The 18735-nt window shown below is 29.2% G+C and overlaps 2 protein-coding genes across 3 annotated transcripts; both read right to left on the bottom strand.

Moving 5' to 3' along the window:
- Window positions 1-1546: 1546 nt before the first annotated feature.
- LOC129288776 (coatomer subunit zeta-1-like) lies at window positions 1547-4061 on the bottom strand. The gene is made up of 6 exons (XM_054925512.1): window positions 3932-4061; window positions 2954-3113; window positions 2531-2678; window positions 2350-2427; window positions 2181-2265; window positions 1547-1894 (listed from the first exon to the last, which is right to left on the bottom strand). Exons 1-6 carry the CDS (start codon window positions 3941-3943, stop codon window positions 1835-1837), a joined length of 543 nt encoding a protein of 180 aa, XP_054781487.1. The 5' UTR covers window positions 3944-4061; the 3' UTR covers window positions 1547-1834.
- Window positions 4062-6410: 2349 nt separating this feature from the next.
- LOC129287696 (EPIDERMAL PATTERNING FACTOR-like protein 6) lies at window positions 6411-7690 on the bottom strand. Of its 2 annotated transcripts, none has more exons than XM_054923922.1 (3): window positions 7224-7690; window positions 6990-7039; window positions 6411-6890 (listed from the first exon to the last, which is right to left on the bottom strand). In XM_054923922.1, exons 1-3 carry the CDS (start codon window positions 7327-7329, stop codon window positions 6669-6671), a joined length of 378 nt encoding a protein of 125 aa, XP_054779897.1. In that variant the 5' UTR covers window positions 7330-7690; the 3' UTR covers window positions 6411-6668. The 2 variants fall into 2 exon arrangements, with proteins under 2 accessions (XP_054779897.1, XP_054779896.1); XM_054923921.1 differs by having other exon boundaries at window positions 6411-6893.
- Between the last annotated feature and the right edge of the window lie 11045 nt (window positions 7691-18735).

The following is an 18735-nucleotide window of genomic DNA, read 5'->3' on the forward strand; positions in this document are numbered from 1 at the left end:
ATTTATTATTTTAGAAATTTGTCTTCCTAGTTTTCTCTCATCCCCTTTTTTTTTTTCTCACTTTTCCCCCTATCCAAGACATGTTTAAATGATTTATAGGAACTAATTGCCGAGTCAATGCAAAAAAAAAAAAAAAAAAAAAATCCCACGATCATCCAATTTTGCTTTTGCAAGCTTTGAACATTCTTAACAATCATGATTTACTAAACTCAAATCAGTGTTGAGTAAAGCTGTCAATTAGGGCCAACTCAATCCTAAAAGGCCAACTCTTGAAGGGCCAGGACCTAAACGAGTTGACCCTAATAAACTAGATTATATGTCAGGGTTTCCTTTTATAAGGTCCAGTCTTAACCCTTAGAGCTAAAGGGCTGGCCCTCAGGGCCTTGGCCCAATTTTTTAAAAAAAATTAATTTAAAATTATAAAAAATATATTTATAATCACAAAAAAATTTATTATACATAAAATTAAGTTTAAGAAAATAAATTTAAATTAATTTACACCACAACAATAAAAAAAATTTAAACATTTAGGTCTAACATTAAATAACAATATCAAAGTTAATACTAACAAAAATTAAACTTAGCTAACATTATTAACTAAATCTTAATACATAAATGAGGGATGAATGAATATGTTTAATGTGTTCATTTTTTTGAGTTATATATTTAATCTTTTATTTTTTTATATTATAATTTTTTAAAAAAATAATAAAATGGCTTAAAAAAGTTAGCCTTTTTATTTTTGGGCTTAAAAAGGCTAGCCCGACAGGCTCGGTTTTAATTGACAGCTCTAGTATTGAGACCAGACTGGACCGGATGAACTGTCAACCGATGAAGAGAACTGGCTGTCTCAGGCTTTGGATCAGTAACTAGAATAAAACCAGGAACCAGAGCAGGTTGTGGAGAACTGGATCAGCAACAGGAACAAGAAGGATGACGGGTAGAGAAACTGAGAAAGCAAGACACTTGACGATCTTGGTTTACTATACCCAAGATGCAGTTCTTGACGGTTGACACTGGCTACAAAGCAGTGCTTTTAGTTGAATGCATCTTCAATGGGAGCTTAAATGGAAGAATTATGTCTAATAAATTTATTGGAGATTATGAAATTATTCCAATATTCATATCTCTAAAAATTGAACTACAAATCTATTTTTCACAATTCCTTTGTTAAAACTTAAAACAGCTTCATGAAATTACATTGGACCACAAAACAAAATGTCTCACTTGATTCCCCCCAAGACAAGAAAGAGATCATGTAATGTGCATTCCCTTTAGGTATAAATTACTTTCACGGTATTTGCCATCATATATCAACCTTGAAAAATTTTAGCTCCAATGCTACACAATCAAATTAGAAATCTCTGGGACGAATTCCAGGCATACATGTCATGATAGAATACCATGCTTCAGCGAAGAACAAGTTAATAAAGCATACGTGCTTGAACATAATACCTTCCAAAGAAACACGCGTAGCATTTGGCAATAAGCCCTCACTCATGTTCAATCAAAGACAGAGATGAAGTGAAATTGACACGCAGAATCCTTTAAGCCGTATGACCAACCCCGATTTCTTTCATTATAAAACTAATTATACGTCTCAAATATATATGTCGTCAAGGTCAACCAGATATAAAATCAGCACATAATTTTAACCTTTAAAAAAAACAATAATAATAAATCACTTCTCGAGAATCCTCGAACAATGGAGTCGCCGGAATGGTATGATCCTCCAGTCTCAAGCCCAATAAATTGGAGGATAAAATAACTCTCGCTAACAAAAGAAAGACTAACATTTCAAACATGGATAAACCCACTCCTGGTCACGTAAACATCATTTCAGAAGGGTTCTTGTCAAATGCTCTCTAGCCGTAGCCCATGCTTGAGTTAATGTCTGCAATATTAGAATCACACCATTAGAACGAAGGTCAAAGATACCGAGTCATCAACATCCAAGATTTTCAGTACAACCAAGTCAAAAATAACTTGTGCACAATGAAATATAGCTTGCCAAAATCAGAAATTTAAAAAAAAAAACAAAAAAACAAAATAGTTTGAGAATTACATAACACCAAAACGTAATAATTTAGCAGCCGACAGTCTATATGCCGATTTATATGACTTTGCAAAGTAAAATCAAATAGGAAGTGAAGACAAAAACTAAAACAAAATTGAATTACCTGTTCAGATAAGGGGGCGTCAGCATCAATGCTATGAGAGGTCACCTTTTCAGCAATGAGTGATCCATTTGTTTCAAGTATCATCCTTAAAGGAAGAAAAAAAGGGTATTAAGAAAAGAATTATAATTTTAAAGAGAAATAAACATTTCAGTTAAGAAGACAAGCATACCCTCCATCAACAATCTCATCAAGACATAAAAGGATGAGATCCAAGTTCTCAAGCGCCTCCCTTTTGTCAACATTGCTCCTGAAATTTGAGATAATATATGCGCACGTTTCATGTCTTAAAAAACATGAGTAACAGGGAACTCTAATCCTAAATCTTGAAAGCAAAATATAACCTAAAATACCTCAACAAATAGGTGACTGCATCAAAGAAACCCTGAAGAACTGAAGCCAAAATGAGCTCATTTTCATCACCACCACCAGTGACAAAGAAATGCAAGTCTTGAACAAACTTGTATATAACGACATTATTCTCAATTAATGTTACCTCAGCTGCAGATAATAGTAAATAGCACATCAGTCATAACTGAATAACGAAACACGATAAACATAACTACTGATCAAGTCAAGAATTGGCAATAATTGCTCAATTCATTATTAAGACAGGGCCCAACACTACAGCTTAATTTTGAATGAGCATAAATTCTTGACTCACGTTAGAGGTTTTGAAGACATATATGCATAACATACAACTTACAACAACGAAAAATCATGTGACTTCATGTAATGATTAGTTTCTGTCCATCAGTAAGAACCTCTGCACTGACCTTCTGTCCGAGCATTTGTCTTCACAGTCTTATTGAATACTAACTTCTCAAAAGCCAATTTTGCATTGTTTGTTGGCCAGTCATCTGAATAGTACTTGACTGCTACACGCTTCCCTTCAGAATCTAGAAGAAGAATGTTCTTTACCGATGGGCATAAGCCCTATACAAGACAGGACATACCAATTCAAGTTATAAAATGTGTACCATATCTGTCACCACCTCTCTGGTGAAGAAAGGAAAAGAGAGCCCAAGAAACATTGATAATATAAGCTCTATAGAATCTTCTATTTCAATGAAAAAAGGTGAAAAACAGTGCCCATATGTAAATAACAGTATAACACAAACAAACTCAATTCAACTAGATGCAAGCCATCCTATTTCAATGTTGCCCAATCACTGCGTCCCTCACAAGAAGCTGCCAAGTTGTCGTACTTAGAAAATGGCAACTAACCAGTAACAGATCTAGAAACTGGCGACACCTTTGTTGAGTTTATTAACCAACAATTAGCATTCAAACCCTAATTGAAATTCTACTTGCCGTAAAAACGAAGTTTGGCTGTCAGAAGTGAGAAAACGAGTGTTCTAAACGGATCCAAAATAACAAGAAGAATATACCCCAGATTTAGATCCCATTTCCCAAAGAATTAAATACACACACACACACACACTGAAGCAATTAAACATCCAACCAGTCGTTTTAGACCACAAGAAGAAAACTATCAACAGAAAATAGATGAATTTAAAATCAATTCCCAGACTCAACAAGATTTCTGTAATTCTAGGAGTCCATTCTAATATCAAGGACTTCAATGTCAGATCCCTAGAGTTTGCTTTCTTTCCTAGACCTTCATCAGAACTATCGAAAGTATCCGTAATGGTTAGCCACTGCATCGTGATTTGTGTTCAGAGCAAGATTAGAGCTACGAAAATACTCGGAAAGATAGGATGCAGAAGTAAGAGGACCCGAGAAAGACTTACATGAGACGCCATTTCTGAGACGAGAAGAGGGGTCACAGAAGCTTGGACTTGGCAGATCTGTGATCTGGCGGAATAGAGGATCGTTTCCTTCCTTAGAGGGAAGGACAATTTTGTAAATTGCGCAAGTGATTCTTCGCTCTTATTGCCACAGCCTCACGCATAAATAACTAACCGTGACGACCCAATGGACCCCTCGGACCAAAAATAAGAAGGGAAATATCATTTAAGACCATAGGAGCAAATTAATATCACCAAAGGCCAAAAGATTTTGCAGTTGTGTCAAAAAAAGTAAAAAACAAATATATATCATATTTTAATAATTAGTCATTCATTAATTAATAAATACTCATTTATATTTAACAATAAGTTATATGTTAATTGATAAATTTAAAAATATGAAAGAACTTATTTATAAAAAGAGATAAATGTAGGTCATGTTTTAACACGCGATTATTCGTTGATTAACAAATATTCATTTACACTTAATAAAAAACAATTCACTAGTTGACAAGTTAAAAAAAAGAAGAAAAGTAAGGGTCTTATAATTTTTTTTATCTAAAATTATTTTTAAATTGGTCCTTTAATCCTATAGTGATACCACATAATCTTTGATCCTTATTTAATATTAATTTGCTTCAATGGTATTTTCTTAAAATATATCAAATTAATTAAAGGTATTAAAATGAATTGCATTTTTATAGGTTTGCTCATAAATAATATAGCTCAAGAATAACTGTCTGAGTATCATCTTAAAGAGAAATTTCATTTTCATTATCTAGGGTAAGAAAATGTCATTTCATTTAAAAAATAAAAAATAAAAGCAATTGAGCATCTTTTGTTTTTAAAAAAATATTGCAACTTACCAAAATTCAAAAATAAATATTTTATATTGATCCATGCATATGTTTTATGGGTCTGTAATCAAATGATTATTTCTAAGAATTACAATGTTTGATAGGTTCATTGATAGACATAATACTCCATCTATTTCTTTACATAAGATATACTCTCTTCATTAAAAAATGTAAAACTTTTTTGAAGGGGTTGAATATTAAAAAATATAAAGTATTTTGATTCTTTTAATATGTAATCATTACTTTTTTAAAAAAGTGCCCTTATTAAGTAGATTACTTTATATCTTTTTAGGATGAAACATTTTATTAAATAAGAATAAATATAAAAAAATAGAATTAGTTTAAAGATAAGTAACTACTTTATTAAGGTGAGGTTCAATTTAAAATGTTTTACATTTTTGAATGGAGGAATTATATTCTAAAATTTTTTATATTTCAAAATATAAGACCTTTTATGAAAAATAATAAAGTATGCATTATTTTTTTAAAAAATACTCTTCATATTAAAATTTGCAGCAATATTAATTGTAAAGAGAGAAAAATATAATAAAAAGAATTAAAGGGTGGCTTTGGATTGTCACACTAATATTTTTTTAAAAAACACAATTAGTGTCAACCAATTTCCTTAACACATGAGTGATTCGATTGATTGAATTAAATTCTTTTTTTTTTTTGGCCCAATAAAACAAGAAATATATTGCGAATGAAAACACCAAAGTTCAACTACAGAAACAACAGAAGACAAAAGAAAACAAACAAACGAAATCTCAAGGGTAGTCCTAGCATCCCCCGATGGAACAAAGATGCTTCCTAATTAAAAGCTGAAATAATGGAAAAAGGTCAAAGCAAACATATATCTCAAAAATATCAAAATCACCAAATAACTCAGACCAAAAGGTATTGTCTCAGTAGCACACTCAGCATTATCAACATCAATATTCCTACTATCAGAGGCTTGAATGACTATATTTTCACAGTGCCAAGCTAAATCAAGAGCATGCACTTGGTCCAAAAGGATTTGGGGGAAAAAAACATACATATATTTCCTATGCGTTGATATGTTGTTCCTTAATGTTGTTTCACATTGGACTCAGATATGTTCTTTTTAAAAAAAAAAAATTAAGCTGACACAAAAATGTTCTTCCACAAGTATCATGGTTATGGATTGATTTCTTGTCTAGATGCCTCCCTTGGTGGGTTTTGATTTCCTTTTGTAAGCATTTCTTCTTTAATGTCTCTTTGACTATATAGGAGCTTTGGAAGTCATAAATTCCATGATTTATCATTTTGTTAATTATATAATAAAATTATAACTCTTGAATTTAGATGGATTATCCATTTTTTAATTAATAAATTATTTTACTGATACAATATTTATAAAAATAAGTATCGAAAATTATTTACTACTGTTTTCCAATTAAAAAATTTATATGTAAGTTTTTTAAACTTATTCTAATTTAATGAAAAATATGCCTTAAATATGTACAATTTTAGTATAACAAGAAAGTCTCTCTCTTTATATTTATAATTAATTTTAAATTAATTATATTTTTTTAAAAGCTATAAATTGAATATAACTTTTAAAAATATCACAATTCATTATTATTTATAAAATGACAATTATAAGTAATGAAATGTTCTTACATAACAAGGATTATTTATGAAATTTAAAATTTAAGCATCATTTATGGGAAATCTAGTAGTCTCTTAGTCATTAAGAAGACACTTCTAATTACCAGAAGGATTATGCCTTTATGGCTTCGACAAATACTTCTCTTGTCCACATCACACCGTGAATTATAGGATCAATCAACTATACATTAACATTGAGATAAGCTGGGTATGTGTGAAGTTGTATGAACGAAACAGTGAATAATATTCATTCAAGGGCTGTAGAAGGAAGGACCACACTTGCATTTCCAGCTCTCAGGCTCATAGTTTGCATACTGAATAGCCAAATGGCTTCTTCTGCTAATACTTGGCACTTGAATGGCTTCGCATGGCGTGCATCCATAACACTTGTGTTCACATCTTGGTGGGCTTGACCCTACTTTACCAGCCCCTCTTCTTTCATACTCTTCTTCCACCATTGTCTCTGCCATGCCCTTCTACAAATAGAGAATATTGCATTTACAGCATTTGAATATCGAGTTGGTCTTTTAAACATTCAGGAAGGAGAGAAGAAGAAAAATGAACATACATACCTTGTTTGGTTCTGTTGCGTATGGTGATGACTGTGGAGCCTCTTCTTGGCCTGGTAAAGATTGAACAAAAGAAGAGATGTTATTTTGGTGAGAATCTCATGGTCTTTGAAGATAAGAAATTTGAAGAAATGTCACAAGTTAATTTTTCCCTTTGAAAGAGAAATATATATCCTATACTCTCCGTCTTCTACATGTACATTCTTAAAACAGAGTGATCACACATGATGTAATTACCTGGATGGGAAATGATGGCATCAGTTTGTGGGATCGATCTCGTTGCTCCAGAAACCGAGACAAGAATCTGCAGAGCTAGCATGAAGAAACAGAGTCTGCCCTTCATAGTTTATCAGAAGCTCAAATGATGAAACTGTGGAAGAAGATGGTGGGATGTGCGTGAGAGAAGTGGAGTTTCTTTGGTCACTCACAGATCACGATATGGAGTAATTGAGAGGCTACCAAATGAGCTGGCTGGCTTTCAAAGGTTCTTGAGTTTGAGATTATGCGTCACAAGCAAGTGTGATTCTGGTTTTGTCACCCTCAGCAAGCTTCACCTTCATTTGAAAACTCACTGGACTTCTCAGAGGCCAAGAATAGACTGCTTTTCTCTCTCTTTCTGCCTCTTTACCTTCGATCGATTGCTTTGCTTTCAATACAAGTAAATCTCTCTCTCTTTCTCTCTCTCAAATCAGTCTAAAAGAGGAGCAATATATATGTTGGTCCGGAAGTTCAGAATAACAGTACCTTTTTTTGGTCTGAAGCGCCTCCAGCATCCAAATATAATTATCTCATATATTTTTCATCATAATAAAAGTGAACAGATGATATGACCTAGCAAAAACAATGAAAATGAAAATTACTACATGTGGTCTTAATTTGGGTCGTTTTCTCATTAAATTGGGTAACAAAAATAGTTAACAAAAATAGATGATTTGCTGGCCTGACTCAAGATGAAGCAGGTGTCAAATGTGAATGTCTGATAGTCACTGTATGATAGAAGAGTAAATAATTAATATACTAGTAACATAGGACTGTTAACTATGTCTTAGATGACTGATGCACTGTTTGATCCTGACATATTTTAACAGTAACAAAATATTTCATGATCACACTAATTTCACATTAAGTGTTAACCATAACTAAACTAGAGGATCAAATTGTGAGTGTCTGACAGAAATTGAAGGGATGAGCAGAAGAAATAAATGAAGGTAGTTGATGGGATTAAATGAGGAGGGGTCAACTTTGTTAGGGTTGGTTGGTGGGAAACAGAAGAGACCAATCCAAATCCTTCACAGCCACCGATATATCCATCTGGGACCTTCGTTCACTGTAAGCTATTCAATGATTCAACAGATCCCCAATTATGAATCCTTCGTCTCATCCAAGACTCTGCATTGAACATGGCTTGCGCTTTTGAGCGTGTCACTCCAATGCAGTACCGGGATGCTGAATCTCCTTTGCTTCAAAAATCCTCATCACCTCTCCTGTAATAAAGATAGGCTTGGCAATCACTGAGGATGGTTTATGCACTTTGACATGATTGGTTATATGCTTTTTTATTGGGAGGATGGTTGGTTATATACTTTCCTCTTATCTTAATTATAAATTATTTTTAATATATTTTATCGAAATTAAAAAAAATTTAAGGATATGTTTGATTTTCAATTTAATAAAAGTTTATTTAGTAAAAATTAATTTAATAAAAATTAGTTATTGTAACGAGATTTGATTTTGAATACATTTTTTTGAAAGTCAATTTAATAAATTAAAAATTATTTGAATAATATATGATAGAAAGTACTTTGAAATGTGAAATTACTAAAAAAATACAAATTTTATCATATGTGATTTTTTTATGTTAATGTTGATTTATTAAAAAATATATAATATTTTTATTTTCATTTAAAAAAATTAACAAGGGACAACATGGAAAAGAGGTGGTTAAAAATTTTAACCCTCACATTTGAAATGCCAAAAGCAACTCTCCCTAGCTTTTTGGAAAAGAACTTTTAATACTAATATGAATAGATTTTTAGAATGTACATTTAGAAATAAAATGCTAAGCAAACAACTTTTATTTTTTAAAAGCCACAAAAGTCCTTTTAAAATTTAAAAAGTAAAATATTCAAATAGACACTAAATATCATTAACTTTATCTTAAACTTTAATAATTTTTTATTTTTACTCCAAAATTAATTTTCTGTGTGCTCTATAAATAGAACAAAAGGATTACTTAATTGTTAATCATACAACTTTTTTCTTCACTCGCCCCAGTTATTCATTTTACCCCAAGTTCAGTTTGCAAATTGTAGTTTGTGCAAACTTTAGTTTTTCAAAGTCAACCTAAACGAGCTCTATTTTTTTTTTAAAAAAAATGCCCTTTGTTTTGATATGCTCTAATTAACCAAACAATCTCCTTAAAGTAATCAATTTCATTAAAGTTAGTTTTAAAACCATCAACTAATTTTAACTGAATTTTGTAATACATGTAAAATATTAACAGGAATTAATGATAAAGACAGGAAAAACTAATAAAGACATGTAAAATTTTATTAATAATAAAGACAGGAAAAACTAATAAATAAGATTCATTCTTTTTGTTTAAGAATATGGGTCAAATTTTCACTGACTTTATGTCAAAAAGAAAAATCTTTACTGACTAGAGCAACGTGTTTGAGCAACAAGTCTTGAAGCCGTCGGTTGTACAGAAAACGAAAGAAACGTTCTTAAAGGGCTTAGAACAAATTAACTGAGGCGTGCCCAAGAATTAAGTTGAAAGAAATAAGTCAAATAACTGAAAAAGTTTTGTACGACATGGACAATAAAGGTTGGTTCATTTTATGGGCCCAACTTCTTGGGCTCTTTACAGCCCAATAATTTTAAGGGTCAACTTTCAACCTTTTTTGAACCAACAAGCATTGTGCTCCCAAAAAAAAAATAATAATACCAACAACTATTAATTTTAGTCGAAGTAATAAACTGAAGGAAGGCTACTCATTTAGATCTGACGATGCTTAAATATCCATTTGTTCAAAATTAAAAAATAAGTAATTTTTAGGTAGTTTAAAGATTTCATAAAAAAATTATTTTATAGAGATTTTATAAAAATCAGACATTATTTTATGTTTGATTACAATAATAAAAAAATATTATTATCAGTTATTTTTAAATTTTATAATATCTTCCTTGATTTTTTTATAAAAATAATTTATTATTATATTATTTTAAAATGTATGATATTTTTTTGTATCCCGTCCGCTTCTTTAAAACACTTTCTCTCATATACTATATTAGATTATTTGAAAAATCCATTTAAAGTAGCCACTTGAAATAATAAAAAATATTATTTTTTATTCTAATTATTTTTAAAAATTTAAACAAACATAATAAAATAATTTTTTCAAAAAATAAGTGATTGAAACAAACATAATAAAATAATTTTTTTTCAAAAATAAGTGATTGTTTCATGAAATAATTTAAACCAAACAGACCCTAAATTTGATTAGATACTAAACAAAAAATATATTGTTGGATAATATTTATTACACATGCCATCTTGTGTGCATTGAAAGAAATAATATTATTCTCTTGTAGTTGTATATAATGACATTAAACAAGCATGAAATATTTGAGGTCAAGATTTCGGGTTTTTTCCTTTGAGTATCTTACAACTTTCTTTGTATCCAATCATTTATTTTTAATCAATGATCATTAAATGGTTAAAAATATCACATAGTTTTTAAATTAAAGAATAGTGACTACTCCTGAAAAAAATCCTTTTGGGCATGTTTGTACTAAAAAGTAAATAATTAAAACAATAAAATTAAATATTGTCCTCATCTTTATTTAATTATTTTTATTAATATTTCAGAAAAAAGAGAACAATACTTCTATATTTTATTAATAAACTTGCTTACAAGACCTCATACTAGTGAGGCCAATTTATTTTTTTCAAATAAAATTATAATAAATGATAATAACTATTATCTTATCAAACTAAATGTGTAAATGAAAAAATTTATATAATAATTTAACGGGTGTGTGTGTGTGAGAATAAATTAAATTCTTTTATTATCTATTAAAACCAAGATGGGACAAAGTTTTCTTATGAAATTTTCAACTTTTCTTTGGAGAGAATTAGCTTGAGATGGTTGACAATTTCTTTTATAAACATGTTCTTTATAACTCATCACAATCATTTAGATGAAACAGTGAAATTTTAATTTATTTTCTTGGGTCTGATTATATTTTTTATAAATTAATCTAAATTTTTTATTGTGAAAAATTCAATTCATAAGTTGTAGAGGAGGATTGGTGAGGAAAAAACAAACGTTTTCTTAAAAGCACATTAATTTTTAATTAATTTCATTAAAGTTTCTTAGGACTTGAGTAATTGATGCCTCCACGAAAATTACTCCAACAAAAAGAAGAAGAAAAAGAAAAAGAACATATTACTTAATTAGATCTATACTTCACTATATATAGATAAATATATATATATATATATATATATTAGGAGTGTTCAACTTGTACTCATCCTGATTGGCTCAATTCCATCCCAATCATATTGGAACGGGATCTTGTCCTGGTCCAACAACAATAAGGATGGGAAAGGGGTTTGGGAAGAGATAGAATGGGACACAAAATTGCCCTCATCCCATCCTGTCCTGAATATTATATACATTATTTTAAAATATACATTAAATATATTAATTATATTAATATAATTATATTTATATTAATTATATCAATTATAATTGTAATGGGTGCAATTCTTATTTAAAACTAAAATTTTTTATATTGATAATTTTAGTGACACAGAGTAAGCAATACACGATAATATCTTTCTTTATAATATATTATTTACATTAATATAATTTATTTTTATATCTATATATTTAATAACTTTGTTTATATCGTATTTCTTGCTTTATTTTTGAAAGAGTAATTAGTTTAACATATTTTGATTAAAAAAGAAAAATAATGACTTGATGTTATGTCTCGCTCGTTTGTTGTATTTGCTTTTTATAACCTAAAAATTTTTTGTAATTGCTATCATAATATATTATATACTTTGTAGTTGTGATTGATGTAATTCAATAATTGATTTTAATTATTATGATTTATGCACTCATGTTGTTTTAATTTTAAACATAATAAATTACATGATTTAAAACTTTTAATGAATGTTATTATTCAGATCTTTCTCTCACATTGTCTGATTTATCAAGATGACGAGATGTCCCAATCTCATTCCTATCTCATCCCGATTATTAATGGGATAAGATGACTTTTGGGATGGAATGAGATACAAGATAAGAATTTAATCTTGATCTTTTTTTGAGACAGGACATGGGACAAGGGTGTTCTGATCTTGTCCTATCTCGTGAACACCCTTATATATTATAGGAAGGTGTCTTAACTCTAAAAAAAATACAATAAAACAAATAAAAATTATTACATAGACTAAATGCATCATATTATTCATAGTCTGTTCAATAAAAATATGACATGTTAAAACTGATTTAATCAAATAAAATCATCTACATTATTATTTTAAATAACTTTATTTTAGAGTTTCTTGTCTTGGATCTTTTCTCTCTCCATCATCATCAATGATAAAATAAATTTATATTTACAACTATATAATATTGCATGTTTTTATTGGACAACCATGCATGAATGATATAGTGCACAAGTTCCATACAAAAATTCGTTATAATACAAAAGGTAAAACTAGGAAAAAAAATAAACTCCTAAGATCTCTAGGGATGCTCATTTTACATTGTTGATATATACTCATGGAATAACAAGGACATATTCCATCTAACTAATATATATATGATATCAACAATATATGTCATCATGGGGTAATGCATGTCGGCAGCTGAATTACCCAGGTCTTAATCTCAATAATGCTAATGTTTTGGAGAATTGAAAAACTATTTTGATGCAATATAATCGGCCTTAATTGAACCAGAGAGACAAATTAATTAAAGCTTATCGAGGCCGTATCCTAATCAGATCATAATTATATATTTATATACCAAGTTGTTGGAGATCATAATTAAGCAATTTAGTTTCAATCCCTCTTATATTTTGACGGGGATAATCAACCTTTCAGCATGATTATGCTATTTTGTTGGAGAAACTGAACAATCTTCTTTTTTCTCCTTTTCCTTGGAAAGTCCCTTTGTTCAAACAGAAAGGCAGATAGAATAATTGAATAATGCATTGTTTTTAATTTAGCACAGGCGGGATAGCGTATAGAGTTTTATGTGATCGATCAGATCAAGATTAATTTTTGGATATCTGATCGAGATTAATTTGTGTGCGTGGGTAATGAATAATATCACTTATTTGAATCCAAGAGTCGTGTAAGATTTGTTTAATATATTATATTATTGACACTGATGAAGATTCAAAGGTTTTTGTCAATCCCTTTCACCATGAATTAGATGTGTATTGTGCTATGCTTCAACCAACATTGTAGGATTCATCCTCAAAACAATATTGGGCCATCCGAAACTGGAACATATATAACAACATTATTTAATTACAACATTCCTTCTTTGCCAAGCTTTTATGTTGGATTTATATAAATTTAGAATACATTTTTGTAATAGCTGAGCTACCCTCAGTTAGAACCTGATACTGTTCTAATCCAATTGGTTTTGTTACCCAAAATATTTATATATAATTTTTGGAGAAGACTGCTTTATGTAGTCCCCTTTTCTCTTGTGTGTGTGTATAAAGAAATATTTATACATAATACAATTACAATAAATTCAAGGGAAAATGATGCTGAAGAAAACCACTTGAAAAAATGACATTGAAAGACCATAAATTTATAAAATAATAAAGAAGGACTATGGTTAAAAAAAAAAAAAACACGCACGCACGCACGCACGCACTCTTTACCTTGCTTCATATCTTATTTCAGAAAAAAAAGTTTAATAAAAATAAAAAACATGTTTAAAAATGTGCTTTTTATTATCTGTTCTGAAAAATAATAAAAATTAAAAATTATCATGAAAAACTAAAAATCAGAACATTTGTTAAATATTTTATTGCTTTTTGTTATGTAAAATTAGAGAAAAGCATAAAATATCATATTCTCATTAATAATAATTATGTCAATTAACAAAGTAACTAATCATTTCACAACTTTTGACATGTTTTTTCATAATAATTAATGATTCATACAGATTTTTTTTTATTCATAAACCTTGTTCTCAATATTCTTCTTCAGAGTTATTTTAAAAGCGTAAAAATAAAAATAAAACAGAATCAAATTAAACATGAAAATAAAAACCCACTCTCAGAATGTCGAACCCACATTGACAGTCTTCGAAGCAGGCATAGTTCATCGTCTTCCATTCGCACAGCTGGATGAAGCTCGCGATGATGAATCTCTTGAGACTTTGTTTATAACTGTCAACTAAACCTTTTACCAGAAAAGAAAAACTGTCAACTAAGCCCCGTCACCAATTCCAACGGCAAAATATGAAGGCTTCTTAAATTAGTTGACATAATTTAACAACCACCAATAAAAGCCAGTCACTTTTTTTTTTTTGGGGGAGTGAGCATTAAGAACAAACATCATCGACAGAATAAATTATTTCCCTAAGGTATTAAGAGCAAATAATAGACCTATCACAATTAACTTGTTACATACACATAAGGATTGATATTCAAATGATAGTCACTTACTCAAGTAATGAGAATCCCTACTAAACTAAAAACTGACTGGTCAAGGCACTAATTCTAGAGTTAATTATGATTAAAACTGTTATGCAATCATATCAAACCTGTTGTTTTAGTAAATTGGTCAAAACATTGATTTAATGTTTAATGGTTTAAACTAGGTGGGTTAACTCAGATTTTCATACTATACTACTTGTGTTAATTTTAGTTCGTAAAAGCAAGACACTTCAAATGATAATTGCTCAAATAAACAATCATCTTGTTTTTGTTTCTTTTTTTCATTTCTAGCATAATGATAAGCATTTGGAATTTATAAACCTTCAATAATTTATAACTTATTTGCAAACCAATCTTCTTATACTTACATAAAGTGTGCAATTAATATCTATTTTCAATTAATCTTTTGATTTTGACAAATAAACTCCTGAAATTTCTAATTAATTGAGTTTTCGAGATTTCCAACTAAGCTATATTACCAATTAGGTAAAGATATTTTAATATAATTTGTCTAGTTGTTTTTATTTGTTTTGGACGTCCATGTCATTCTCCGCAATTCAAAATCAAACAAATTATATCAAAGAGTATATAGGATTTGCGAACCAAATCCTCAAAAGCTTTAGGAATATTGTATTCTCTCTATTAAAAATTTAAGATATTTTTAACTAAATTTCACATATAATGAAGTAGTTAACTATATTCAAACTAACATTATCTTGTTTATATTACTCCTATGTACTAAAACATCTCACTATATAAGTGTGTATTATATATTAAGGGCACTTTTAAAAAAAACATAATGAATACATCTTAAAATACTAAAAATAGGTATATTTTTAAATATTTAACTTTTGAAGAAAGACTTTAATTTTTTTTGACAGAAGAAGTAGCATATATCTCGCCTCTTTTGGTTGCTCCGTTTCATTGTACTAATTAATGATGATATATAATAAATATAATAATCTTAAAATTATATATCCTTTAAAATTAAAAATAAGTATTTGATAAAATCTGATTAATTTAAAAATGAGATCATATTGATTAGATATCCATCCTTTAAAATGTGCGTCGTCAAATGTGAACTCGGGAAAAGTTGAATCTATATGTGAAGTAAAGAAAATAAGAGGTTTATTAATTCAAACTAAATTAATAAAGTAAAAGATGAAAAGGGGTCGTTTTTCTGAACGTAGAAGACAAGAGGTGGCAATTTTCTTGGGAGGCCAAGACTGGTTGGGCATTGAATATGTGATGGTGTTTGAAGTGGGTCAGAATTCTCAATTATTGTGTCTCGGTGGAGGCCGATGTGTTTACAATAATGATTCAACGTTGTCATCACATTGTCTTGTAATTTCTTCAATTTGGTCCCGCGCTTCAACCCCTTTGAGCCGAGCGTACATAGAGACACAAAGACACAAAACACCAACCAAAGGGTTAGGTTTCTCTCTAGCCTCTCTTCCACACACTTTCACACACCTATACTACTTCTTCCGCATGTATGTTATTGATGGTTAAGTTTCAAAAGATAAATTAATGAAAGTTAAGTTTTTTATAATTTTTTTAAAAAATCAGTTATAAATATCAATTCAAATAATATAAATTTAAAAATTTTAATTACAAATAAAAAATTTAAATTTTAAATATAATAATTAGTTTTTAGTTTGTATTTTTGTTTAAACCGTTTGAATTGATATTTGTAATTAATTTTACATGAATTTTATCAGAGACCTAATTGCAATAATTATTTTTGGGACTTTATTGCCATTCTCCCTGTATGTTTTTAAGATTCCTTTTCTTTTTCTTTTTAATATGATGGTACTATTCATAACTCATAGCCATAATTTTTATTTAATTCTAGATTTAACTTTTGAAATTTTTTAATGAAATTTATATTATTCTTGTGATTGGATATCTTTACCACATGCGTGATGAATGAATAGAAACTAAAAAGTGTATGATCCTCTATTTTTATTTGCTGAGAAGTTGTCATTATTTATTTATTTTTTAATAAGCAAAATCACATGTCTTAATAAGCATTTATTATATTTTTTTAAATTATTTATCATAATTTACAGTAATGAGAAATAGTTAATATATGTTTACATTGATTAACATGTGTATTTTAGTTAATTTCTTTATTTTCATATATAATTATTATAGTTAATTGATTTCTAAAATTGTGTGATATAATTTTTTCTAACTTATACCTAAAAACAAAGGGACACGTTAACATGACTTATGAATAAGGAAACATATATAGTTATCAATGAGAGTCAGATCTTGCAAAAGCAATGAGTCTCTTGCAAATATAGGAGAGATACTCATGTCTAGTAGTCAATTGTATTTCAAATATGATAAGAACACATGTATGAAAAAAAAGAAGACTATATACAATAAGTTATATGCCACACTCTCAATTTCAAAATACAACTTTTTAGAAGATTTTAATACATGTTGTTTAAAAAAGTTCAATGTAGCATTTATTTATATTGATTTTTTTTCTTATTATATATACTTTTATTTATAATCTAAATGCAGCATTCATGGGCACACATTTTTTTTTTTTGTATTTTCCTTAAAAGACTATATTTTGAAAACGGAATGATGGCCATTCATAAGGTCCTCCTAACAAAATTAAAAAAATCTTCTTCGCCCTACCCTTGCAATCTCAAATATAAGTCACTTAGTGCGGAGTTTTATTTTTATTGTTACATAGAAGTCACTTTCTAAGTTATCGTTATATAGATTTTCTCCTTTAAATATGCTCGTTAACATTTCTCAACAAACAAAAAAAACAAAGCAATATACTATGGAGGGAGGCAAAACCATCCATTAGAGGCAAAAATGTGAAAATAATTGTGGTTTTGTTATAAATTTAATAATTTTCTCAAGATGAAACCAAACTCTTTGTACATTGGTTAGGTTGTCTGATGTTTATACACTCTTATTCACTATTGTTGTAAAAAAAAAAATATGTGTGAAGTATTGGTGACTTATTATTAAAATTGGAAGAAGGAGTGGTCAGTACCCATCAGAGTAGTTCCACTTTGATTTGAAGACATACTTTAAGTAAAATGAGTCCATGAATCATTAGTTTATAATTTTATTTTTAATTTATGGTTTATTAAATGTGTACAATATATTTTAATGCTTCTAAGTTTGATCATCTTTTTTTTTTGGTAAAAACCATCTACTGTTTTCGTTGATATTATTATGCTAATTATGATTGACGACAGCAATCAAGTTAAAAAAATTCAACATGCTAATAGTATATTAAATTTAAAAATTATTTTAACGTTAAAATTTGAGGCTAAGTTTTAACCTAAACCCATTTCGCAAGAATAAAATAGTAATCCACTCTTCGTATTTATCAAAAGAAAACTCTCGACTCATTGGCTTTCATTATTGTATATCTAGTCTCCATATAATGCAAGAATCATCAAACCCCCCCCCTCTCTCTCTCCCCCCACGAGGACACAGTCATAAAAATATCAATCTGTCGCTTCTATCTTGATAGTCTTGAGTTTTGACTCATTCTTTTTCATTTTCTCTCTTGCTACAGCCTTATTAAATTATAAATGGGTGACTTTCTCTATATGTTTCCTATTATCACACGTTATATGATAACCCAGTGTTACAAGACCATGTAAAAGGTTCTGCACGTACTCTTCAATTCAAACCCCTCTCGTGGATTCTGCATTCCCTGCAGATTTTCTAAAAATTAAGTCAAAACACCCATAATTTCTGGAAATTCTCTGCTGGTCTTTCCAATATTCTGGTTTTCTCTAGCTTTCCCTGTTCAAACCACACTTTAACCCTATTTCTTCCAAATTTAAACATCAGAGTAGTTTCGCTTCTGCGACGTATTTGAAACATTCTAAGTTTTGAACACTTCGACGCTTTTCATGTCCTCCAACTCATGCACTATAAAAAGAGGAGACAAGTGCCCATTAAACGCACACAGTTCAATCAAAACTTAAGAGAACCAAACCTTTTCACTATCAGGTGTAATATAACCTAATATCCTTCAGCTGATTCTCTTTACATA

The sequence above is a fragment of the Prosopis cineraria genome, unplaced genomic scaffold (assembly GCF_029017545.1).
Source record: "Prosopis cineraria cultivar Desert tree isolate PC_DT_omini unplaced genomic scaffold, ASM2901754v1 PC12, whole genome shotgun sequence".
NCBI classification, from domain to species: domain Eukaryota; kingdom Viridiplantae; phylum Streptophyta; class Magnoliopsida; order Fabales; family Fabaceae; genus Prosopis; species Prosopis cineraria.

Excerpts from the sequence above, each read along its gene's own strand:
- LOC129288776 (XM_054925512.1), bottom strand. Across the intron at positions 2,679-2,953 it reads GACAAATGCTCGGACAGAAG|CTGAGGTAACATTAATTGAG; the intron begins GTCAGTGCAGAG and ends TATTATCTGCAG. Across the intron at positions 2,428-2,530 it reads GCAGTCACCTATTTGTTGAG|GAGCAATGTTGACAAAAGGG; the intron begins GTATTTTAGGTT and ends CTCAAATTTCAG.
- LOC129287696 (XM_054923921.1), bottom strand. The coding sequence starts at position 7,329 with ATGAAGGGCAGACTCTGTTTCTTCATGCTAGCTCTGCAGATTCTTGTC. Across the intron at positions 7,040-7,223 it reads TGCCATCATTTCCCATCCAG|GCCAAGAAGAGGCTCCACAG; the intron begins GTAATTACATCA and ends AATCTTTACCAG. Across the intron at positions 6,894-6,989 it reads ACGCAACAGAACCAAACAAG|AAGGGCATGGCAGAGACAAT; the intron begins GTATGTATGTTC and ends CTCTATTTGTAG.